The sequence below is a fragment of the Chanos chanos genome, chromosome 1 (genome assembly GCF_902362185.1).
Source record: "Chanos chanos chromosome 1, fChaCha1.1, whole genome shotgun sequence".
Classification (NCBI taxonomy): domain Eukaryota; kingdom Metazoa; phylum Chordata; class Actinopteri; order Gonorynchiformes; family Chanidae; genus Chanos; species Chanos chanos.
The window spans coordinates 50,708,712-50,735,873 of record NC_044495.1 but is presented as its reverse complement, the minus strand read 5'-3'; the positions used below and the strand labels follow the sequence as shown (position 1 = coordinate 50,735,873).

The 27,162-nt window shown below is 36.6% G+C and overlaps 2 protein-coding genes across 2 annotated transcripts; one reads left to right on the top strand and one right to left on the bottom strand.

The window, feature by feature from the left end:
* Nucleotides 1–22,961: 22,961 nt before the first annotated feature.
* Nucleotides 22,962–23,693, bottom strand: shld3 (shieldin complex subunit 3). Its single transcript, XM_030765047.1, has one exon. It carries the CDS (start codon nucleotides 23,691–23,693, stop codon nucleotides 22,962–22,964), a length of 732 nt encoding a protein of 243 aa, XP_030620907.1.
* Nucleotides 23,694–24,570: 877 nt separating this feature from the next.
* Nucleotides 24,571–26,823, top strand: srp19 (signal recognition particle 19). The gene is made up of 5 exons (XM_030776936.1): nucleotides 24,571–24,686; nucleotides 25,550–25,625; nucleotides 25,867–25,938; nucleotides 26,069–26,177; nucleotides 26,275–26,823. The coding sequence occupies exons 1-5, from the start codon at nucleotides 24,649–24,651 to the stop codon at nucleotides 26,403–26,405; spliced, it is 426 nt and encodes a 141-aa protein (XP_030632796.1). The 5' UTR covers nucleotides 24,571–24,648; the 3' UTR covers nucleotides 26,406–26,823.
* Nucleotides 26,824–27,162: the final 339 nt, after the last annotated feature.

The following is a 27,162-nucleotide window of genomic DNA, read 5'->3' as shown; positions in this document are numbered from 1 at the left end:
ACATTTACAATTCTCAATTTGACAACATCTAGAAGAGCTGGAGTCAGACATAAAATGAGTGGTACTCCAAACAGAAATGAGAAGCAACAAGTGTTTGTATTTTTTTCTTTTAAATGTTCTTACCACCAAGTTCTAGAGTTGCATGAATAGACTTCGGAGCTCCACAAAGCTTACCACAAATTGGGTACACAGTGATGCTGTAAATCTCTTTTGGTCTACATCCTGAGAATAGAATTCAGATTTACTAAAGCACTTTGGCTGGCCAGGTGGAATTATTGCATATACACTGTGTAGCAACAAGCTTAGGATATACTTACCTTGCAAAGCTGTCGAAGATGTAGTACTGTTAACCCTCTTCCAACTGTTTAGTGTGGAGTTATCAGCAGGAGCCCACTCAATGGCAAACTCAGTCAAAATAAAAGGTGGAAAATATTCAGTCTCCCATTGGATCCATACTGTATCACTTCCAGAGAAGGCCCAGAGCTTTTTCACTTGGGGTAAATCTGACAGAGAACAGTGATGAAATAATTAATGTCTTGAATAAATTGTAATCCAATCTCTCATTTAAAAGCAGAGCAGATCATTCCTAATTTTCCTTGCCCTTAAATTAATCCACAGTGATTACTTTCTCATTTGCATTAATAATAAATATCTCTCTATTAGAGACAAGACTAGCTCTGAAATTTGTTACATGAATTTAACCAGAAAGAGCAGCTGCCTTGATAAGATGGGTATCTTGTTGAAACCATACATGGGCTTACATTACATTACATCCGTATCAATTACATCAGGCTTTTAAGTTACAGAGAACTACTTTGAAGAGATGAGGAGATGAGAGATATTGTATATTTGGACCATAATTTGTTTCCTTTAAAGAGCTCATACTCCAAAAATAGATGAAATCGAAGAAATAGAGGGTACTGTGCAATCTAGACATTACTTAATGCTGCACCTTTAAGACAGAGATGTTATCTCTTGACCAAAAGTCACTTGCTATTCCTCAACGTTTGATTGCAAACAGCATCAAAACAGAGAGAAGATAAAAGTTACCAACTGACTTTGATTTAGATCAGTGTTCACCCTGAGGTGAAAACAGGGAGACTGCCCAGCACTGTTGTAGGCCATTACTGCTATGTCATATTCCTCTATGGTCATGTTTACGTTGGCTTTCAGATCAGAAGTATGAACTGTCCTCTTCAAAGATAGGTTTCTGGTTGGCACATATGTCACTTCATATCCAAGAATAATTCCATTTGCCTCAACAGTCTCTAAGGCCTAAAAAATAGGACAAAAACACTATGTTATATGCCTGTTTATAGAGTTTTCAGTAGTCATCATTCTGGAAAAAATCAAAAACTGAATTGACCATGACTGTCAATGTTTTCCAAGACTTACTAGAAAAAAAAATGAATGTGAATCAAAATATAACATTACCTTCCATACAAGCAGGAGCTGCTGAGTGCCAGAACTGAAGTCCAGTGCTTTCACATAGTAACTGACATTCGGTGGTGTAACTGGGGCTACAAAGAAATAAATGCAATAACCATTTTGCCCTGCTTGAACAGTTATTTTGTATCAGGGCAATGCCTTTATTTTCTTTTTGCTTGAGATTGCAATTTAAAATATTGCAAAATTAGAGAGACTAAAGCATCCAATAGTATGTAGGGGGTCTATCATGCCAAACGGTGAATTTGAACATTGTTCATTTTGATTTTGGTTTATTTTTTACATATGATGTTACCCTCTTCAACTCACCACTCTCCAGGGTCATTCCTGTATAATCAAGACTCCATTCACTCCACAGATCATTTATACCAATGCATGACACCGTCAAGCTGTACTGACAAAACGGCTGGAGGCCGTTAACTGTGTGACCCATTTTGCCATTATTTTCCACAGCGACAAATTCTTGAAGCTGACATAATAAGAAACATTCATTTAAATCATTTGATCATATCCTTGCAATATAAATCTTACTACTTGTATTTCAATACAGAAACGGCACAACAGTATCTTATTTTGCCAGGCTGTCATAACCTTGTGATTAACTACAATAAAGAAAAACAACAACACAATGTTAACATAGGCACTATTGTGTTAAAACACATTATGTTGACATATATAGTATGCATGATAAACAGCAACATTTTGACATTGTGTAGCCACGGCTGCAACATTTTAATATTCTTTTACCATCGGCACTATTGTATCAAGGCAGCAACATTTTGGAATTCAGTTAGCCATGGGTACTGTAACACCAGGATACAAACATTCTGCTATTCTTTTGCCATTGCAATAAATTATTGCATATGACAACAGCATTCTAACATTTCGTTGCCATGGTATGACATTTTGTTACCATAGGTAGTATTGTGTCATTTTTACTATCTGTTTCCATGGGTACTTTTCAGTGGTGTTAAGACAGCACCATCCCACCATTCTTTTGTCATTGGTGCTATTATGTAAAACAGCAACATTCAAATCTTCTGTAGCCATTATTACTATTGTGTCAAGTAATCAACATTTTGAGTTTTGTGCCCATGACTACTACTTTTGCAGGGCAGCAACATTTTAAGCTTCTATTACCATTGATATTATTCTTTCCTGACTGCAACATTCCGCTGCCATGGATACTACTGTAAGAGGACACAAATCTTCTGACTTTGTGTTTCCATACGTGCCATTGTCTCACAACAGCAACATCCTGTTGCCATAAATTTTATTGTGACAAATAATCAACATTCTATATTCTGTACCCATTGTGATTATTTTGTCAAGTCAGCAACACTCCAACATTCTGTTACCATGGGTAGTATTATTCAGTCCCTCCAGGATTTCGCGGGCCTTTTTTGGGACTGTTGCGGCCTAAAAAGCCTGATTTCACAGCAGCTTTTCTAAAACACTGAGATGCATGTTGCGATGTTCGCAGGCGGTTTTCGGCAATGAAATTGTGGGAGCAAGTGAAAATTGCAAATATAACTGCGAATGTTTATCTTTTGAGTCATAATTGAACAATTCACTAATAACTGAGGACAAATCGTTCTAGTAACAACAAAACCAAATCATTCTGAGTGCTCTAAGTAACCTTACCAAAAAGGTTTACAAAAAAAGAAAGGATTCAAAGGACTACAAAAAAAACCGAACAAAACATTTTTTATTTATAAATGAAGAAGTGCACCTGCAGGGTATTCCACAAAGCAGCATAACCTAACCTTTTTTAGAGCTCAAACACACAGTCGCAGTCAAAACAAAACAAAACTTTCAGCCATTCTCCTGGGGGGTATTTCAGAAAAAGGGGGCCTGTACTACGAAGCGAGATAAAGGTATCATTTCTGGTTAAGTTAACTCAGAGTAAGTAGTAAACCTCCTAAAAGGTGAGCCCTATGGCTTCATTCTCCCAGCAAAACAAAGCCACAAGGCTCTTCTGTTAGGAGGTTTACTACTTACTCTGAGTTAACTTAACCAGAAGTTACCTGAATAAGCCAATTACCTCACTTCGTAGTACAGCCCTCTGGTTTAGTGAAAACTCAGAGTTAGTTAACCCAGAGAAAGTAGTAAACCTCCTAGTAGAAGACCCCTTTGACTTTGTTTTGCTAGGGGGATGAAGCCATAGGGCTCTTCTATTAGGAGGTTTACTACTTTCTCTGAGTTTTCACTAAACCCGCTTCCTGAAATACCGCCCCGGGTATGTTTTGCAGTAGAAAAGTGTTTATCAATCGATGACTTATGTTTATTTTCTACCACAACGATGCACACAGTGCAAAACAGCTTAACCCTGCTTTCGTGCAAAACACTGGGGAATTGCCTTGCAAAAGTATTTAGCAGTCATTTTCGTTGGTAAATGTGAGGCGCTCGTGTTGTACATGTCGGCATCTTCACAACATATAACAAGTAAATGAGTTTGGCGACGTATGGCTCAACGTGAACTGCTGTGGTTGGTGGAATTTGCAGGAAACTATGATGACTGGTCAAATTTGCATGTAGGCGCAGAATTCATGGGGATTGTTTGAATTTGCGTTAATTGTTGCGATCGCGACAACGCGAAATCCTGGAGGGACTGATCGAGAATGTCAAATTCTAACATTCTGTTGTCATGGATACAACTGTGACAAATGATCAAAATTCTAAATACTGTGCCCATGGCTACCATTGTGTCAATGCAGCAAAATTCTAACATTCTGTTTCCATAGGTACTACTGTTTAAAGACTGCAACATTCAAACATTCTGTTGCCATGAATACTACTGTGACAACTAATCGAAATTCTGAATTCTATACACATGTACCCATTGTTTCAAGACAGCAATATTCTAACAATAAGTTGCCAGGGATATTATTGTGATAAATAATCAACACTTGAAAATCATCACTCATGCCTACTCTTGTTTGAATACTGCAAAATTCTACTGTTATGTTGCCATGGATATTATTCTGACAAACGGTCCACACTCTTAATTCTGTACCCGTAGTGTGGCTTCCATTGTTTCAAGACAGCACCTTTCTAACATTGTGTTACCAGGGATAGTATTATTACAAGACTGTAAAATGCTATCGTTATGATGGAGACTATTGTGAAAAATAATCAACATTCTAAATTCTGTACCTATGGCTAACATTTTGTCAATGCAGTAATACTCTTGCATACTATTACAATGAGTACTATTGTTTCAAGACTGCAAAATTCTATCGTTCTGTTGCCATGGATGCTATTGTGACAAATAATCAACATTCTAATTTCTGTTCCCATTGGTACCATTGTGACAAGGCAGCAACATTCCAACATTCTGTAACAAAAGATGCTATTATTTCAAGACTGCAAAATTCTATCGTTCTGTTGCCATGGACATTATTGTGATAAATAATCAACATTCTAAATTCTCTTCCCATTGTTACCATTGTGACAAGGCAGCAACATTCCAACATTCTGTAACCAAGGATGCTATTGTTTCAAGACTGCAAAATTCTATCGTTCTGTTGCCATGGATACTATTGTGATAAATAATCAACATTCTAAATTCTGTTCCCATTGTTACCATTGTGACAAGGCAGCAACATTCCAACATTCTGTAACCAAGAATGCTATTGTTTCAAGACTGCAAAATTCTATCGTTCTGTTGCCATGGACATTATTGTGACAAATAATCAACATTCTAAATTTTGTTCCCATTGTTACCATTGTGACAAGGCAGCAACATTCCAACATTCTGTAACAAAGAATGCTATTGTTTCAAGACTGCAAAATTCTATCGTTCTGTTGCCATGGATACTATTGTGATAAATAATCAACATTCTAGATTCTGTTCCCGTTGTTACCATTGTGACAAGGCAGCAACATTCCAACATTCTGTAACAAAGGTTACTATTTTTTCAAGACAGCAAAATTCTATCATTCTGTTGCAATGGACATTATTGTGACAAATAATCAACATTCTGAATTCAGTTCCTATTGTTACCATTGTGACAAGGCAGCTACATTCGAACATTCTGTAACCAAGAATGCTATTGTTTCAAGACTGCAAAATTCTATCGTTCTGCTGCCATGGATACTATTGTGACAAATAATCAACATTCTGAATTCAGTTCCTATTCTTACCATTGTGACAAGGCAGCTACATTCCAACATTCTGTAACAAAGAATGCTATTGTTTCAAGACTGCAAAATTCTATCGTTCTGTTGCCATGGATGCTATTGTGACAAATAATCAACATTCTAAATTCTATTCCCATTGTTACCATTGTGACAAGGCAGCAACATTCCAACATTCTGTAACCAAGGATGCTATTATTTCAAGACTGCAAAATTCTATCGTTCTGCTGCCATGGACATTATTGTGATAAATAATCAACATTCTGAATTCAGTTCCTATTGTTACCATTGTGACAAGGCAGCCACATTCCAACATTCTGTAACCAAGGATGCTATTGTTTCAAGACTGCAAAATTCTATTGTTCTGTTGCCATGGATACTATTGTGACAAATAATCAACATTCTTAAATCTGTTCCCATTGTTACCATTGTGACAAGGCAGCCACATTCGAACATTCTGTAACCAAGGATGCTATTATTTCAAGACTGCAAAATTCTATCGTTCTGTTGCCATGGATACTATTGAGATAAATAATCAACATTCTAAATTCTGTTCCCATTGTTACCATTGTGACAAGGCAGAAACATTCCAACATTCTGTAACAAAGGTTACTATTTTCTCAAGACAGCAAAATTCTATCGTTCTGATGCCATGGATGCTATTGTGACAAATAATCAACGTTCTGAATTCAGTTCCTATTGTTACCATTGTGACAAGGCAGCCACATTCGAACATTCTGTAACCAAGAATGCTATTGTTTCAAGACTGCAAAATTCTATCGTTCTGTTGCCATGGATACTATTGTGACAAATAATCAACATTCTGAATTCAGTTCCTATTATTACCATTGTGACAAGGCAGCCACATTCAAACATTCTGTAACCAAGAATGCTATTGTTTTGAAGACTGCAAAATTCTATCGTTCTGTTGCCATGGATACTATTGTGACAAATAATCAACATTCTAAATTCTGCTCCCATTGTTACCATTGTGACAAGGCAGCCACATTCGAACATTCTGTAACCAAGGATGCTATTATTTCAAGACTGCAAAATTCTATCGTTCTGCTGCCATGGACATTATTGTGACAAATAATCAACATTCTGAATTCAGTTCCTATTGTTACCATTGTGACAAGGCAGCCACATTCCAACATTCTGTAACCAAGGATGCTATTGTTTCAAGACAGCAAAATTCTATCGTTCCGTTGCCATGGATACTATTGTTACAAATAATCAACATTCTAAATTCTGTTCCCATTGTTACCATTGTGACAAGGCAGCAACATTCCAACATTCTGTAACAAAGGTAATTATTTTTTCAAGACTGCAAAATTCTATCGTTCTGTTGCCATGGATACTATTGTGACAAATAATCAACATTCTAAATTCTGTTCCCATTGTTACCATTGTGACAAGGCAGCAACATTCCAACATTCTGTTACCAAGGATGCTATTGTTTTGAAGACTGCAAAATTCTATCGTTCTGTTGCCATGGATACTATTGTGACAAATAATCAACATTCTAAATTCTGTTCCCATCGGTACCATTGTGACAAGGCAGCCACATTCGAACATTCTGTAACCAAGGATGCTATTGTTTCAAGACTGCAAAATTCTATCGTTCTGTTGCCATGGATGCTATCGTGACAAATAATCAACATTCTAAATTCAGTTCCTATTATTACCATTGTGACAAGGCAGCAACATTCCAACATTCTGTAACCAAGAATGCTATTGTTTCAAGACTGCAAAATTCTATCGTTCTGTTGCCATGGATACTATTGTGACAAATAATCAACATTCTAAATTCCGTTCCCATTGGTACCATTGTGACAAGGCAGCAACATTCCAACATTCTGTAACCAAGGATGCTATTGTTTCAAGACTGCAAAATTCTATCGTTCTGTTGCCATGGACATTATTGTGACAAATAATCAACATTCTAAATTCTGTTCCCATTGTTACCATTGTGACAAGGCAGCCACATTCCAACATTCTGAAACCAAGGATGCTATTATTTCAAGACTGCAAAATTCTATCGTTCTGTTGCCATGGATACTATTGAGATAAATAATCAACATTCTAAATTCTGTTCCCATTGTTACCATTGTGACAAGGCAGAAACATTCCAACATTCTGTAACAAAGGTTGCTATTGTTTCAAGACTGCAAAATTCTATCGTTCTGTTGCCATGGATGCTATTGTGACAAATAATCAAAGTTCTGAATTCAGTTCCTATTGTTACCATTGTGACAAGGCAGCAACATTCCAACATTCTGTAACCAAGGATGCTATTATTTCAAGACTGCAAAATTCTATCGTTCTGTTGCCATGGATACTATTGTGACAAATAATCAACATTCTTAATTCTGTTCCTATTGTTACCATTGTGACAAGGCAGCAACATTCCAACATTCTGTAACCAAGGATGCTATTGTTTCAAGACTGCAAAATTCTATCGTTCTGTTGCCATGGATGCTATTGTGACAAATAATCAACGTTCTGAATTCAGTTCCTATTGTTACCATTGTGACAAGGCAGCAACATTCCAACATTCTGTAACCAAGGATGCTATTGTTTCAAGACTGCAAAATTCTATCGTTCTGTTGCCATGGACATTATTGTGACAAATAATCAACATTCTAAATTCTGTTCCCATTGTTACCATTGTGACAAGGCAGCCACATTCGAACATTCTGTAACCAAGGATGCTATTGTTTCAAGACTGCAAAATTCTATCGTTCTGTTGCCATGGATACTACTGAGATAAATAAACAACATTCTAAATTCTGTTCCCATTGTTACCATTGTGACAAGGCAGAAACATTCCAACATTCTGTAACCAAGGATGCCATTGTTTCAAGACAGCAAAATTCTATCGTTCTGTTGCCATGGACATTATTGTGACAAATAATCAACATTCTAAATTCTGTTCCCATTGTTACCATTGTGACAAGGCAGCCACATTAGAACATTCTGTAACCAAGGATGCTATTGTTTCAAGACTGCAAAATTCTATCGTTCTGTTGCCATGGTTATTATTGTGACAAATAATCAACATTCTAAATTCTGTTCCCATTGTTACCATTGTGACAAGGCAGCCACATTCGAACATTCTGTAACCAAGGATGCTATTATTTCAAGACTGCAAAATTCTATCGTTCTGCTGCCATGGACATTATTGTGACAAATAATCAACATTCTGAATTCAGTTCCTATTGTTACCATTGTGACAAGGCAGCCACATTCCAACATTCTGTAACCAAGGATGCTATTATTTCAAGACTGCAAAATTCTATCATTCTGTTGCCATGGATACTATTGTGACAAATAATCAACATTCTAAATTCTGTTCAGATTGTTACCATTGTGACAAGGCAGCCACATTCGAACATTCTGTAACAAAGGTTACTATTTTTTCAAGACAGCAAAATTCTATCGTTCTGTTGCCATGGATACTATTGAGATAAATAATCAACATTCCAAATTTTGTTCCCATTGTTACCATTGTGACAAGGCAGCAACATTCCAACATTCTGTAACAAAGAATGCTATTTTTTCAAGACTGCAAAATTCTATCGTTCTGTTGCCATGGATGCTATTGTGATAAATAATCAACATTCTAAATTCTGTTCCCATTGTTACCATTGTGACAAGGCAGCAACATTCCAACATTCTGTAACCAAGAATGCTATTGTTTCAAGACTGCAAAATTCTATCGTTCTGTTGCCATGGATACTATTGTGACAAATAATCAACATTCTAAATTCTGTTCCCATTGTTACCATTGTGACAAGGCAGCCACATTCGAACATTCTGTAACCAAGGATGCTATTATTTCAAGACTGCAAAATTCTATCGTTCTGTTGCCATGGATACTATTGAGATAAATAATCAACATTCTAAATTCTCTTCCCATTGTTACCATTGTGACAAGGCAGCAACATTCCAACATTCTGTAACCAAGGATGCTATTGTTTCAAGACAGCAAAATTCTATCGTTCTGTTGCAATGGACATTATTGTGACAAATAATCAACATTGCAAATTTTGTTCCCATTGTTACCATTGTGACAAGGCAGCAACATTCCAACATTCTGTAACAAAGAATGCTATTATTTCAAGACTGCAAAATTCTATCGTTCTGTTGCCATGGATACTATTGTGACAAATAATCAACATTCTAAATTCTGTTCCCATTGTTACCATTGTGACAAGGCAGAAACATTCCAACATTCTCTAACCAAGGATGCTATTGTTTCAAGACTGCAAAATTCTATCGTTCTGTTGCCATGGATACTATTGTGACAAATAATCAACATTCTAAATTTTGTTCCCATTGTTACCATTGTGACAAGGCAGCAACATTCCAACATTCTGTAACCAAGAATGCTATTGTTTCAAGACTGCAAAATTCTATCGTTCTGTTGCCATGGATACTATTGTGATAAATAATCAACATTCTAAATTCTGTTCCCATTGTTACCATTGTGACAAGGCAGCAACATTCCAACATTCTGTAACAAAGGTTACTATTTTTTCAAGACTGCAAAATTCTATCGTTCTGTTGCCATGGATGCTATTGTGACAAATAATCAACGTTCTGAATTCAGTTCCTATTGTTACCATTGTGACAAGGCAGCCACATTCCAACATTCTGTAACCAAGGATGCTATCATTTCAAGACTGCAAAATTCTATCGTTCTGTTGCCATGGATGCTATTGTGACAAATAATCAACATTCTAAATTCTGTTCCCATTGGTACCATTGTGACAAGGCAGCAACATTCCAACATTCTGTAACCAAGGATGCTATTGTTTCAAGACTGCAAAATTCTATCGTTCTGTTGCCATGGATACTATTGTGACAAATAATCAACATTCTAAATTCTGTTCCCATTGTTACCATTGTGACAAGGCAGCAACATTCCAACATTCTGTAACCAAGAATGCTATTGTTTCAAGACTGCAAAATTCTATCGTTCTGTTGCCATGGATACTATTGTGATAAATAATCAACATTCTAAATTCTGTTCCCATTGTTACCATTGTGACAAGGCAGCAACATTCCAACATTCTGAAACAAAGGTTACTATTTTTTCAAGACTGCAAAATTCTATCGTTCTGTTGCCATGGATGCTATTGTGATAAATAATCAACATTCTAAATTCTGTTCCCATTGTTACCATTGTGACAAGGCAGCAACATTCCAACATTCTGTAACCAAGAATGCTATTGTTTCAAGACTGCAAAATTCTATCGTTCTGTTGCCATGGATACTATTGTGACAAATAATCAACATTCTAAATTCTGTTCCCATTGTTACCATTGTGACAAGGCAGCCACATTCGAACATTCTGTAACCAAGGATGCTATTATTTCAAGACTGCAAAATTCTATCGTTCTGTTGCCATGGATACTATTGAGATAAATAATCAACATTCTAAATTCTGTTCCCATTGTTACCATTGTGACAAGGCAGCCACATTCCAACATTCTGTAACCAAGGATGCTATTGTTTCAAGACAGCAAAATTCTATCGTTCTGTTGCAATGGACATTATTGTGACAAATAATCAACATTCTAAATTTTGTTCCCATTGTTACCATTGTGACAAGGCAGCAACATTCCAACATTCTGTAACAAAGAATGCTATTATTTCAAGACTGCAAAATTCTATCGTTCTGTTGCCATGGATACTATTGTGACAAATAATCAACATTCTAAATTCTGTTCCCATTGTTACCATTGTGACAAGGCAGAAACATTCCAACATTCTCTAACCAAGGATGCTATTGTTTCAAGACTGCAAAATTCTATCGTTCTGTTGCCATGGACATTATTGTGACAAATAATCAACATTCTAAATTCTGTTCCCATTGTTACCATTGTGACAAAGCAGCCACATTCCAACATTCTGTAACCAAGAATGCGATTGTTTCAAGACTGCAAAATTCTATCGTTCTGTTGCCATGGATACTAATGTGATAAATAATCAACATTCTAAATTCTGTTCCCATTGTTACCATTGTGACAAAGCAGCCACATTCCAACATTCTGTAACCAAGAATGCTATTGTTTCAAGACTGCAAAATTCTATTGTTCTGTTGCCATGGATACTAATGTGATAAATAATCAACATTCTAAATTCTGTTCCCATTGTTACCATTGTGACAAAGCAGCCACATTCCAACATTCTGTATCCAAGAATGCTATTGTTTCAAGACTGCAAAATTCTATCGTTCTGTTGCAATTGATGCTATTGTGACAAATAATCAACATTCTAAATTCTGTTCCCATTGTTACCATTGTGACAAGGCAGCAACATTCCAACATTCTGTAACCAAGAATGCTATTGTTTCAAGACTGCAAAATTCTATCGTTCTGTTGCCATGGACACTATTGTGACAAATAATCAACATTCTAAATTCTGTTCCCATTGTTACCATTGTGACAAGGCAGAAACATTCCAACATTCTCTAACCAAGGATGCTATTGTTTCAAGACTGCAAAATTCTATCGTTCTGTTGCCATGGACATTATTGTGACAAATAATCAACATTCTAAATTCTCTTCCCATTGTTACCATTGTGACAAAGCAGCCACATTCCAACATTCTGTAACCAAGAATGCGATTGTTTCAAGACTGCAAAATTCTATCGTTCTGTTGCCATGGATACTAATGTGATAAATAATCAACATTCTAAATTCTGTTCCCATTGTTACCATTGTGACAAAGCAGCCACATTCCAACATTCTGTAACCAAGAATGCTATTGTTTCAAGACTGCAAAATTCTATCGTTCTGTTGCCATGGATACTAATGTGATAAATAATCAACATTCTAAATTCTGTTCCCATTGTTACCATTGTGACAAAGCAGCCACATTCCAACATTCTGTATCCAAGAATGCTATTGTTTCAAGACTGCAAAATTCTATCGTTCTGTTGCAATTGATGCTATTGTGACAAATAATCAACATTCTAAATTCTGTTCCCATTGTTACCATTGTGACAAGGCAGCAACATTCCAACATTCTGTAACCAAGAATGCTATTGTTTCAAGACTGCAAAATTCTATCGTTCTGTTGCCATGGATACTATTGTGTTAAATAATCAACATTCTAAATTCTGTTCCCATTGTTACCATTGTGACAAGGCAGCAACATTCCCACATTCTTTAACAAAGGTTACTATTTTTTCAAGACTGCAAAATTCTATCGTTCTGTTGCCATGGATGCTATTGTGACAAATAATCAATGTTCTGAATTCAGTTCGTATTGTTACCATTGTGACAAGGCAGCAACATTCCAACATTCTGTAACCAAGAATGCTATTGTTTCAAGACTGCAAAATTCTATCGTTCTGTTGCCATGGACATTATTGTGACAAATAATCAACATTCTAAATTTTGTTCCCATTGTTACCATTGTGACAAGGCAGCAACATTCCAACATTCTGTAACAAAGGATGCTATTGTTTCAAGACTGCAAAATTCTATCGTTCTGTTGCCATGGATACTATTGTGACAAATAATCAACATTCTAAATTCTGTTCCCATTGTTACCATTGTGACAAGGAAGCAACATTCCAACATTCTGTAACCAAGGATGCTATTGTTTCAAGACTGCAAAATTCTATCGTTCTGTTGCCATGGACATTATTGTGTTAAATAATCAACATTCTAAATTCTGTTCCCATTGTTACCATTGTGACAAAGCAGCCACATTCCAACATTCTGTATCCAAGAATGCTATTGTTTCAAGACTGCAAAATTCTATCGTTCTGTTGCAATTGATGCTATTGTGACAAATAATCAACATTCTAAATTCTGTTCCCATTGTTACCATTGTGACAAGGCAGCAACATTCCAACATTCTGTAACCAAGAATGCTATTGTTTCAAGACTGCAAAATTCTATCGTTCTGTTGCCATGGATACTATTGTGTTAAATAATCAACATTCTAAATTCTGTTCCCATTGTTACCATTGTGACAAGGCAGCCACATTAGAACATTCTGTAACCAAGGATGCTATTGTTTCAAGACTGCAAAATTCTATCGTTCTGTTGCCATGGTTATTATTGTGACAAATAATCAACATTCTAAATTCTGTTCCCATTGTTACCATTGTGACAAGGCAGCAACATTCCAACATTCTGTAACCAAGAATGCTATTGTTTCAAGACTGCAAAATTCTATCGTTCTGTTGCCATGGACATTATTGTGACAAATAATCAACATTCTAAATTTTGTTCCCATTGTTACCATTGTGACAAGGCAGCAACATTCCAACATTCTGTAACAAAGGATGCTATTGTTTCAAGACTGCAAAATTCTATCGTTCTGTTGCCATGGATACTATTGTGACAAATAATCAACATTCTAAATTCTGTTCCCATTGTTACCATTGTGACAAGGAAGCAACATTCCAACATTCTGTAACCAAGGATGCTATTGTTTCAAGACTGCAAAATTCTATCGTTCTGTTGCCATGGACATTATTGTGACAAATAATCAACATTCTAAATTCTGTTCCCATTGTTACCATTGTGACAAAGCAGCCACATTCCAACATTCTGTAACCAAGGATGCTATTGTTTCAAGACTGCAAAATTCTATCGTTCTGTTGCCATGGATACTAATGTGATAAATAATCAACATTCTAAATTCTGTTCCCATTGTTACCATTGTGACAAGGCAGCAACATTCCAACATTCTGTAACAAAGGTTGCTATTGTTTCAAGACTGCAAAATTCTATCGTTCTGTTGCCATGGATGCTATTGTGACAAATAATCAACATTCTGAATTCAGTTTCCATTGTTACCATTGTGACAAGGCAGCAACATTCCAACATTCTGTAACCAAGGATGCTATTATTTCAAGACTGCAAAATTCTATCGTTCTGTTGCCATGGATACTATTGTGACAAATAATCAACATTCTAAATTCTGTTCCCATTGTTACCATTGTGACAAGGCAGCCACATTCGAACATTCTGTAACCAAGGATGCTATTATTTCAAGACAGCAAAATTCTATCGTTCTGTTGCCATGGATACTATTGAGATAAATAATCAACATTCTAAATTCTCTTCCCATTGTTACCATTGTGACAAGGCAGCAACATTCCAACATTCTGTAACCAAGGATGCTATTGTTTCAAGACAGCAAAATTCTATCATTCTGTTGCAATGGACATTATTGTGACAAATAATGAACATTCTAAATTCTGTTCCCATTGTTACCATTGTGACAAGGCAGCAACATTCCAACATTCTGTAACCAAGAATGCTATTGTTTCAAGACTGCAAAATTCTATCGTTCTGTTGCCATGGATACTATTGTGACAAATAATCAACATTCTAAATTCTGTTCCCATTGTTACCATTGTGACAAGGCAGAAACATTCCAACATTCTCTAACCAAGGATGCTATTGTTTCAAGACTGCAAAATTCTATCGTTCTGTTGCCATGGACATTATTGTGACAAATAATCAACATTCTAAATTCTGTTCCCATTGTTACCATTGTGACAAGGCAGCCACATTCCAACATTCTGTAACCAAGCATGCTATTGTTTCAAGACTGCAAAATTCGATCGTTTCGTAGCCATGGATACTAATGTGATAAATAATCAACATTCTAAATTCTGTTCCCATTGTTACCATTGTGACAAGGCAGCAACATTCCAACATTCTGTAACAAAGGTTGCTTTTGTTTCAAGACTGCAAAATTCTATCGTTCTGTTGCCATGGATGCTATTGTGACAAATAATCAACGTTCTGAATTCAGTTCCTATTGTTACCATTGTGACAAGGCAGCAACATTCCAACATTCTGTAACCAAGAATGCTCTTGTTTCAAGACTGCAAAATTCTATCGTTCTGTTGCCATGGATACTATTGTGACAAATAATCAACATTCTAAATTCTGTTCCCATTGGTACCATTGTGACAAGGAAGCAACATTCCAACATTCTGTAACCAAGAATGCTATTGTTTCAAGACTGCAAAATTCGATCGTTTCGTAGCCATGGACATTATTGTGACAAATAATCAACATTATAAATTCTGTTCCCATTGTTACCATTATGACAAGGCAGCAACATTCCAACATTCTGTAACCAAGGATGCTATTATTTCAAGACTGCAAAATTCTATCGTTCTGTTGCCATGGATGCTATTGTGACAAATAATCAACATTCTGAATTCAGTTTCCATTGTTACCATTGTGACAAGGCAGCAACATTCCAACATTCTGTAACCAAGGATGCTATTGTTTCAAGACAGCAAAATTCTATCATTCTGTTGCTATGGATACTGCTGTGACAAATCAACATTATAAATTCTGTACCCATGGCTACCATTGTGACAGGGCAGCAACATTCTAAAATTCACTTTGCGCACATACTATTGTTTCAAGACTGCTACATTCTGTCATTCTGTTGCCATGGATAATATTGTGACAAATAATCAACATTCTCAATTCTGTACCTATGGCTACCACTTTGTCAATGCAGCAATATTCTTATATTCTATTACCATGAGTACTATTGTTTCAAGACTGCAAAATTCTAACATTCTGTTGCCATGGATATTATTATGATAAATAATCAACATTCTAAAATCGTAACTCATGTATACTCTTGTTTTAAGACTGCAAAATTCCAACATTATGTAGTCATATATACCATTGTGAGAAATTGTCCACACTCTAAATTCTGAACCCGTGGCGTGGCGTCAACATTCTAAATTCTCTACTCATGGCTACCATTTTGTCTTAAGTTCAGTTCCGTAATATTCAAAGATTATTTTATCATGGATACTAATATATCAAGATATTCCGTGCCCATGTTTACAGTTGTTTCAAGGCAGCAATGTTTGAACCTTTGAACAGTAACATTTTGACTTTCTGATGTCATAGCTACTCTTACTCAATATTCTTACATACTGATAACCATAGTTACTATTGTCTGTATAGCAACATTCTAACATTCCATTTCCACAGTTATTATGGTTTCCAAACCGAAATACTTTAACATTCCATCAGCATAGCTACAGCTATGTGGATAATACTGGGCAATATTATGTCAAGATTGGAACATTCTGTTAGAATGGGTAATATTGTGTCAAGACAGCAATATTATTTTAATTACTCACTAAATTGTGTAGCAGTAAGAATGGTATAATGCAAATTAATAAACAGATTTGATAAACTGATTAGCAACAAACATGTGCCCTTAATCTTGATGATGCTGTGCACTTCTGTGTGCTTCAACAAATCATCATCAACAAACGATGATTAAACCGCTACCTCTGTCCATTGTTCTGTGGTGATATGCCTGTATCGAAATTTACACCTTGCACTGTGCAGTTTTCCTTTGGTCCACATGACGTTCAATGAAGTCTCTGTCCCATTAATGGATATGACATCAGGACGAGGTGCTTGAGCTGAAGGACACCTCACGGTAAATATGTAATATTTAGTAATCAAAACTATTCCTAAGAGATAACTATAGAGCTAGAGCTAGAGCTAGAACGAGAGAGAGAGAGAGAGAATTGCTGTAGTCTAAATTCAGAGCAAGATTGTATTACCATTTTCCTTACTCCTTCAACAGAAGATGTTACTTATGCTATCAGCAGCAATTATAGCAAAGCTCATTTTTAATGGTTTTTGTATACTGGTATCTCGAAACAATTAAATTGTGCATATGTATGATAAATAAAAGACAGATTCAGAGTTGATTTCTCCTGACAGCTTCTGCAAAAAATGATGACAAGTTTTTAAAAGTTGCATAAAAGCATAAAACAGCATATAAACTATGCACATAATTAAGCACAGAAGAAAAAATGCTAAAACACTATATTACCTCTCCGGATCATCCTACATCTATTAATTCAACAGTTCTGGATTGGCTCATTTAAGCATATAGCCTAATCTAGAATGGCCAACTACAGGATTACAAGTGAAACAATTCATCATACAGGCAAGGAAAGAGTTGATCTATGAAATCCACACCTTATGATATAAATTTCTTTTAATCATTTTAAAATAATAAAATTATACTAAATTTTAATTTAATAAAAATCATTCTTTAAAATTTTCATTCTTCTCATTTTATATACCACATATTTTCTTTGGTCATTTTATGTGTGCTGCTTGCATAACTTAATATTTAAAAGACAGTATTACCTACTGTGAAGATGGTCACTGTGACAGGTTTAGAGAATATTTCAAAGTTTCTATTGATGTCCCTCATTTTCACGATTAAATTGAATTTACTAGCCAGGCTGAATATGGTTGGACAGTGAATAACAGGCTCTGACCTAAAACACATAAAAAAGCAACATTATATCTTGACATGAATATAAAAAAAATGGATGTGTTTTGTGTGTGTGTGTCATACACCATCAATTCACCTTTGACATTCTTCTAAATAAATACACCTCCTGGACTGCTGTTTCTAACAGACTCATTTACTTTCTGACATGCTAATTTAAAGTAACTGAAATGTCTTGCCTTGCCCATCCTCCCTCTAATCTGCACACACAATGAGAATGCATAAGTAGCTTCCTGGCTGCTTTAAATAGTGCAATCTGAATATGTGATGCTGTCACTCACTGAATAATCTGTGTAATGGGAGGGGAAGGTGGGATTTACTGTTAAAGCTGTAGTTTACTAGATAGATAGATAGATAGATAGATAGATAGATAGATAGATAGATAGATAGATAGATAGACAGATAGATAGATGGACAGACAGGTGGAAAAATGGAAACCAAGGGTTCACTCTTTGCTGAATGTCTGGATTAGAAACAGAAGCATGTGTTTGCAGACACAGTAGACTAGTACACTCACTTTCTAAAAATGAAGGACTGGATCATCTCTCTTTCACCATTATCAGGATATACCCATTTGCAGGTCAAGGTATCTGAATGAATCATGTAGTGACAGGAAATATTCATAACTATCCCTAGAAAAAATAAAAAGCAAATTTAATAATGTTAAACAGTTCTTAGAATAGTACTGTGTACTATTATCATCTCTTTGCTGAGAAAAAAAAGCACCTACCCTGATTCAGAGATGACTGTGCTGTGAAACAGTCTGTGCTATATATGGCACAAATATTATTGAAGTTCTTACATGGTTTCAGATCTTTACCCCTCACACTCAGCTCTGTAAAAGTATAAATGTCATCAAGCAGTTTGGGATTTCTCTTTATTTATGTAGTCATCTGTTTAAGTTTTCTTATAAGGAAGGGCATTAGCCTATGTTCATTATATCATGGCCAGTTAGCCCAGCACTAACTCCCTTCATTATATATTATATGAGTGATACAAGTCAAGATCTAACACACTGGATCCAGTCTTTATTAGACTGAACACTGGAAGCGACGGTGGTAATTACTGCTGGAAACCATACATATCTTTGAGTCTTTGAAATCTGAACAGACATCAGTAATACGAAACCAACAGTGGGACTGACAACCTGCCAACATTTACTGTATGTCATTCACAGTCAGTTCATGAAAAATGCATTTATTTACCTCGATAGTTGTAACTGTTCGGGTGACTCGTGCTTCTTTTTAAGGAAAGTCCATCTGCAGATCAACGTCAAACAAAAAAGTCGATAATTGACGACATGAAAATACAGCTCCATAAGGACTTGATAGGTAGACTTCATATTAAAGCAAACACTTACAGTTAAACAGAAACACCAAAAGGGCAATTAGAAACAAAGGTCTCCTCTTGTTCATTCTGTTTCCTGAGAACTGCATAAACATGAATGTTACCTTTCATGAGGATTAGAAAATACTGGTAATGCAGTTATATGTTGTTTGATTTACAGGTACCAAAAACATTAACAATTTCAAAGCATCACTTGAACCCTTTTCAGTTTTTTTGCTCTCAGTTGTTACAGTTGCAATTACAATCTTATACGGTACCATTGCATGCTGCAGAGATTCTCAGTTTCCTTTAAAGCCTGCTCAGGAAAGAAATGTGTCCTTTCTGTTCAAAAGGTCAACAAAAATAATTAAAAAATCTTGGTTTAGTCACTGTAATTCATAAGTGAATGTACAGACTGGCTGTCAACTTTACCTTTTGCGTTATTTAACTCTTCAAAAGCCAGGTCTGCTGACCTAATAAAGAAAACTGAATAGCGGATTTGAATGGCAAGATGAAGGTGTAGGAACATTTTTGAAAATATAATAATTATGACACAGAGAAACTATTTTCAACTTACTTGCAGTTATATGCGTGCTCTGCCTTCACATGCTCTTTCACATTTGCAGGAAGGACAGAACGTGTGAATGCTGATAAGCCTGTGGTTGTGCGATCACCGCGTTGTGCAATAACTGTCAATTTCAGTGTTCCAGAGAAAGATACTATCAATCTTTGAGCTGCTTCAACATAAAGAATTGCAAAATATCTGCGCATCAAAAAGATAGACTTGGGCGTCTCAACAAAGTTGCTTAATAAATCACCTTGTGCAATGCTCCAGACTCTAACGTCTCCACCTCTGGTCCCAAGGTCAAATTTTGTTGTTCTTCTTTTTCTTGGTTTTTTTTGTGTGTGTGTGTGTGTGTGCTTCTTTGTTTTTTATATATATACCAGATTGCAAAAAAAGGTCCCCACCCCTGGTTTCACAGTTGTTTTGTCACAACAAATCAGGTGTGAAATCACAGAAACTGAAACTAGTCAGTAAAAAACAGCCAAACTTACAGCTTTTAAACACAGTTAGTCCTTCAAAGTGAGGTACCTTGCATTTTTTTATTGGATCCAAATGAATAGGTTCCTCAGATAGACTGCTTGCTGCTAAGTCTCTCACCTCTGAATTATTTTGGAATTGTGAACTCCATTTCAGGAATTTTGAAAGAGCAGCAGAGAAACCATATTACGATGGATCTATTTTTTTTTTTATTATTATAAAATAGATCATAACTGCTTACATGAATTTCTCTTTCTGTTTTTGACTTAAACCAAGTTTCACAGTATTAAGGGAAGTTTCTGGAAAGCCCAGAATTGAAGATTCACAACTTTGTGAATGTCAAATGGTTTCTCTATTGGGCATTATAAAAATAAATGAATGAATTAATACAGCAATTACTTGTAAAGGTGTTCCCGATAATAGCTGGAAGTCCGAATACCTTATTCATGAGATACCACCAAAGAACAATAATATGCCATTGATGTAATAAGATAAAAATTTACTATGTGCCTTAGGTAATTTATATGAATCGCTCTGTAACTCAAGTATAAGATGTGTTTTAGTAGCTGCAGCAAGTCAGTGTAAACTTTCTAAGGTTACACTCAGGAGGGCTTACATAAATGTCAAAAATGATTTGGGTTTGCAGTGTGATAAAAAGTTGTACCACATTTAACACCAAAAGACTCATTCAGTATGTGAAGATGTCATCTTTTACAATTCAAAGCCAATGTCACTGGAGTATTTAAAATTAATAAACATTAGTAGTTGAATTTGTGAAATATTTTCATTAATTTGAATTACTGATATGGTAATTCAAAATATTGTTAGGTTTCTTCCATTTTTCAGAGAGCTTTGAGATATCACTGAAAATACAGCAAATTCACAGTAAACAGGAAAAACTAATCAAAGGTTCCACAATGCCAATTACAAAGACTCTGGGTTTACTTTGCCCCAAATAAAATCTAATATTGCTGCCAACAAGACCAAGAGAACAAGGGCAGTAGAGATCAATGCTCCACTGGCTCCTGGGATCACTCTGTCTTTGACTTCAAAAACCACCTGAGCATTGCTTGGAGACTTTGTCTTTGTGTGTGTGTGTGTGTGTGTGTGTGTGTGTGTGTGTGTGTGTGTGTGTGTGTATTTTTTTGGTCAAACAGGCTCAACCTCTGTACCACAGCAGTGCCTTCCAAGGCAAAAGGATGTACTAAGAAAAAGACTACCAGACTCCTCTTGTGAAGAAACCAAGTACAAACCAGGTACCTCCAAATCAAGGTTCGTCAGGATGGCCAGCAAAGGGCCAAAGTCCCCTTCATCTCATCTTAGATCAGGAAGAAACTGGAATCACGTGTTTGACATAAGCTGAGCCAGCAACTCTGGCTTTCCAAAATGAGTGGCAAAAAAGTACCCTGACCCTTTATTAAACGCTGGAAGGTCCTTTGAGGGAAGTGAAAAAAAAAATAAAAAATCAACAAGACAGGTGTACATTCTTGTTTCAGCCAAGCACATCTGATTCTGCTCGTCATCTACATCATCACAGACGCTTGAGCTAAACAAGGGATTAACGTTGATCCATGGAGTCAGGTATAGTCAGGCTAGTGCTGGGCTGAAACAAAAATCGGAGCCCATGAGAACTGGATTGAAGACCCCTGTTCTACACCACCATCAGGAGTTGGCAAAGTGAAATTCAACCTGGTGTGAAGCAGCATCCCACGGCGATAGCTCATATTCTCCTGTCTAGTCTCACTGGGTAGCCCTAAGAAGACACATAAGCAATGCCTTCCTCACAGATGAAAAAACGATGTGGCATGGATGAGCCAAGATCCACAGCTGCAGCTGGAGCTGAACATGGTTTAGAAATACATGGGGCACTTTCAGGGCATGCCAACTCTCCACACTCTGTTTCTGGGGAAGATAACTCAGCAAGAGCTGAATCACACAACTTAAGGAGGAATTTCTACCTCCAGGGTCATTTAACCTAATCATTTTATACAGTTGTGTCCAAGATGTGTTACTTAGCGCAATATTAATAAAAGGACATTTTAGCCACTATTTTATTCAAGACTGACCCAGTTCTCTGTTGTCATATACAATCTTACACTCTTTCTCTCTCTGTTTGCTGGAGTCCTTGTTGTTCAGCAAAAACGTATCACATCAAAGAAGCTTAAGTGTCACTTTTAAAAACTTAAATGTCACTGGCTGTGTGGTGCAAAATATACACAACTTTGCATAATGAACTGGTAATTTTATATCTCATTTAGGATAATTGTACTGTGAATATTCTGAAATGAAGTAATACGAAGTTAACACTAGGGGGAGTAACAGGCCATAAAATCATTTGGCACTTTGATTCAAAGATCTCAAGTGAAAGCACACTGTTAAGAGTAGCATACTTCTGGCAACCAACAAAGCTCCCTCACACATAAAAATATCACTCAAACACAGATCAAGCTTTTAAAAATTCATTAGAGGGTACTGTCAAAATAAATAACATTGAGCTCATGAGGTTGTTCACACACTTTTTAGAGTTGACGTCAGTGCTGCACAACAAAATGCAGCGAATCCTCCAGAGAGGACTTCAGAACAACAAAATTTTGCATCAGATAGTTTCGTTGTAGACATGGATTCATGTTAAGCACAATTAAATAGTAATTTATCATACATAATATTACAATCTAAGTATGCTTCCCAATTTATGAACAGCTAAAACGATTGACCCCGTGAGTTTAAGCTCTTGCTTTAAAAAATTCCCAACATATTCACAATAAAATACATCACAGTAAACCCAAATCTGTGCAAGGCTCCTCTGAAAGTTAGCATTACATGTCGGCAGCCTGGAGTGGCTAATGGCACGGCTTAGCTTAACCCAAGAATCTTCTATGCGATCACAGTTAAAATCGCGTATAATCCATTTCGCTCTCTGATGTAGGTGAAGTCTGTGTCTCTCAATAATCTTGTGAAACCGTCTCGAGAATGACTGAGTGCTGTCCATTGATTTGACTGTCTGACTGATGACACTCCATGATCTTTTACACGTCTTTGATGCATCCCTGCTCTGTCCCTGACGATCACTTGCTTCAGTATTTCGGGCTGCCTCCCTGAGACTGGTGACCTCAATTTTCTTTGGGTCCGCTGCGCAATCACCATTTTGCGGAGAGCTCACTAGATCTTGAAATGATGACTGGCATTTACATCTTCTGAATTCTTCGAAATTTTCTGATGAAATCACTGGCGGGGCATTCCTGGGTTTGATGGGCAAAGATCTATCAAGACCAGATGGGAACCAAGGCTTGAACACAGGCAACACACGACAAGGAAATTCCTCCAATGCGTTCTTTGTTGCAAGAAGTAAATCATTCAAGCGACCTTGGCCATCTTTGTAATGCAGAACTATATCCATAAACGTGAGGGTGCTCGTAGGCACTAAGGATTAGGTCCAAAATGCACGTGTATCCGTAGCCGGTTCCACGTCGCAGAGTGGTGCTGTAACAAACAAAATCAAATCATGAAACTTGACGAGAAGTTTTACTCACACTTTCATCACAACGAGTTGAAAAAAGACAGCGGATACATGTAGTAATATAACCTGCAAAGTGCTCGTTTTGGGCTGAATGAACTGGTTATAGGGCACTGGGGAGCCAGGTTAACACTACTATCTGCAAAACTACGGAAGCCACCGAGGTCACTGAAGAAATTATGATGTGTTGATCTTATTTTGATGTCAGCCATGGACACTACAATAGGTACTACTATAGGCTTGAGCTGTAGTTAGCTGCCACAAATACTTTGAGATTAGACCAAGGACTATGACTTCACCAACATGTTACACACCGTAATATTATAGAAAAGAACCTCAGTGACTGACAGTTAAAAAGGAAATGTAGTGAGCCAAGTTGAATTTTGCAAGATTCCAGCCAACTTTACTCTGCAAATAAGCTAACTGAGCAAGTTAACTTTCGGCTAACATAGGCAATAGCTTGTCTGAAATTGATTGGTCGTGTGTACGTATACTAAATAACATTTTACAAACACCTCTTCAGCTTACCTTTAGTTCATCATCAAGCAAATGTAACAACGTGACAACGATGTAATACTGAAGAATTCATAAAAACGGTTACAACCATATCAGACGTTATACAGGTATTGCAAGACCAGTTTCCATGGTTGCGCATCAATACTCCCTTCCATTAGGTGGCGATATTTATTAAAAGACGCACACAAAATCAGTATTACTTCCCAGTGTTCTGAAGAGGTCAACCCTCACAATAATGTGGTGAATGGGAGTGGAGGTATCAAAAGTTCCCTGGTGAATCCGCTAACAAACTTGTTATCCTTAAAAGCGCATTCTTTGGAATATGGCTTATTTAACAACTAATCCATCTGCTAAAGAAAGGTGAGTTAGGAAGTACGTTAATAGATTGTCTGCCTGGCTCTTGAGCAAATGACTTGTAGTGGCTAGCAGAGACACAGTTTGTGATAACGTGTACATACCGAGCAGCTGGTCAATATTCATTTGCATTCACGTTTAGTTTCTCAGTTTAGCTTTACACATGACGATGTTTTTCGTCTCTCCAAACCGATTGAAAGTTGAACCTTTGCTTGAATTTGAGACCTTGAGGACTGAGAAATGTGAACAGATGTCACTGATTAATGACTAATTATGCATTTTGCATAGATTGACGGACTGACCATAGATATTCCTACAGCATCGTCACTGTATTTTGAGTGTTGTGGTTTCATTCACTTTACGACATCCTGAATTAATATGTGTGCCTCTATTCTCAAAGGTTTTTAGCACCCAAGATTGTTCATAAACGACAAAATTCTAAGATTAGAAGCGTTATGAATAAGAGCTTAACGCAAATCGAGGACCGTTAAGGAAAACGAGAGCCTGGAGAGGAATGGACGCTGTCGTGGATATGGCATTGTCGGGTTTTGCATACATTAGCTGAAGTGTCATCGCTGATTGACTATATGTAAATGCAAGTCATGCATTGATGCTGCTTTACACAGCGCCTGTTGCTCGTACTCCCGAAAGTCCAAATAAAGGACACGCATTCACAAGCCATGCTTATCTGTCCTGCGTTTTTTGTGCTGAGAATTCGACCTGTTTGCTCATAAAGATCTTCTCTGAACACAGTTGTTCTAAGGAGAACTCCTTTGTATAACCTTTGAAGGAAAGCCAGGGGCTTTTTTAGAATATACAATACACTCATTCTACATGCACATTTTTCTTTTGTGCTCTGCCTGTTGTAGATTTGTATGTATATATCCAGCATACATCAACAGCAAGAAGACATTAGCAGAGGGCCGTAGGATACCTGCTGAAAAGGTAAGAGATCTTGCATTTCATTCATTATCCCTCATTTTTATTTTTATTTTTTGTAGTATTTAATTATTCTAGTTCAGAGCAGTATGATTCAAGTTAAGAGTCTGATGATTATGTGACTACATAATGGATAATGGTGCCGTTGTAGCAATACTGCCATTATGATGGGTTGTCATGCAGATTTATATATGTGTGTGTGTGTGTGTGTGTGTGTGTGGTTTTTTTTTTTTTTGACTTGGCACAGGCTGTGGAAAATCCCTCATGCACTGAAATCAAGGATACACTGACAGCTGCAGGACTGAATGTTTATGTGGAGGTGCGGCTGTCCCCCCCAAAAAATAAATAAATAAATAAACTGCTTCTGCTTGTTGTAAACTGTCAAGAATACATAGCATGCATTTAAATAGTGTGGTTAAAACTGAAAAAAACTGTGCTCTTTTACCCAGAATAAGATGTACCCAAGGGAATGGAACCGAGATGCACAGTTTAGAGGACGAGTGCGTGTGCAGATTAAACAAGAAGATGGAAGTCTATGCCACGACAGATTCTCATCGCGTAAGTTCGTTAGGATACAGGCACATTAAATACTCAACTAGGTAGGCAATGTTTTCTAAAGCGATGAGTTGAGTTACAAACTTTCTCTCGTCCTCAGGTAAAGATGTCATGTTTTATGTGGCTGAAATGATTCCAAAGTTGAAGACCAGAACTCAGAAGGGTGGAGGAGGAGAGACAGGTTCGCAGCAAGGAGAAGGAGGCAAAAAAGGAAAGAAGAAGAAGAAATAGGTGCTGGTCTCTATTTTGTTTTCAGTCTTAAGCCCACAGATTGAGTTTGTTGAGCAATGAGTTGGTTCAGATTGTTTACTTGTACATCATTGTAAACAAATGGTTTATGGAATATGATGATGAGAAACAGAGGGTAAACAAAGAAATACGGATGTGTTACGTGACGAGGCACCCTGACTTCATTTTGCTCATGCATCTGACAAGTTTGTGATATACTTTAGTCTGCTGATGTCAGTGTTTCATCATTGTTTCAGATTATTTTATTTTATACACTGTTTTTAAAAAGCCTGTATAAAATATACACCTTCTGTTGTATTCTTCCGAATACAGTTGTGAACATTTTGTTGAAACATGGTAAATGTCCAATCTTTTTTTTTTTTTTTTTAAGCAAGAATAAACAGTTGTTGGGAAAGTCTTATCTTTGCCGTAGCCTCTGACCAGTTTTAATTTCATTTCAGTCAGATCACACCATTACTCTTATTTTTGTTGCCTTAATGTTGCCTTTACATTGTGATTGTATTCCTTTAGTTGAATAGATAATGTGCAATTACAGACTCCATGGCAGAAACTTTGTATGGTGAGGACATGCAAAGGAAAATATGTGGGGTCGTTGTTCAAGCATGGAATGCTGTTTTATTTTTTTTGGAATGACTTTTGTCAAAGTGTGGGTCAGCTGTGTGGGTCTTTTGAAAAACAAAACAAAAAACAAACACTTTTCAGCACTGGGGTTAGTGATTTATATTTTTAAGTTCATTGA

Bases quoted from the DNA above. Each gene is read 5' to 3' on its own strand.
- shld3 (XM_030765047.1), bottom strand. From the start codon at position 23,693: ATGGATATAGTTCTGCATTACAAAGATGGCCAAGGTCGCTTGAATGAT.
- srp19 (XM_030776936.1), top strand. From the start codon at position 24,649: ATGGCTTATTTAACAACTAATCCATCTGCTAAAGAAAG. The intron at 24,687-25,549 runs GTGAGTTAGGAA...TGCCTGTTGTAG, and splicing joins AATCCATCTGCTAAAGAAAG to ATTTGTATGTATATATCCAG. The intron at 25,626-25,866 runs GTAAGAGATCTT...GACTTGGCACAG, and splicing joins GTAGGATACCTGCTGAAAAG to GCTGTGGAAAATCCCTCATG.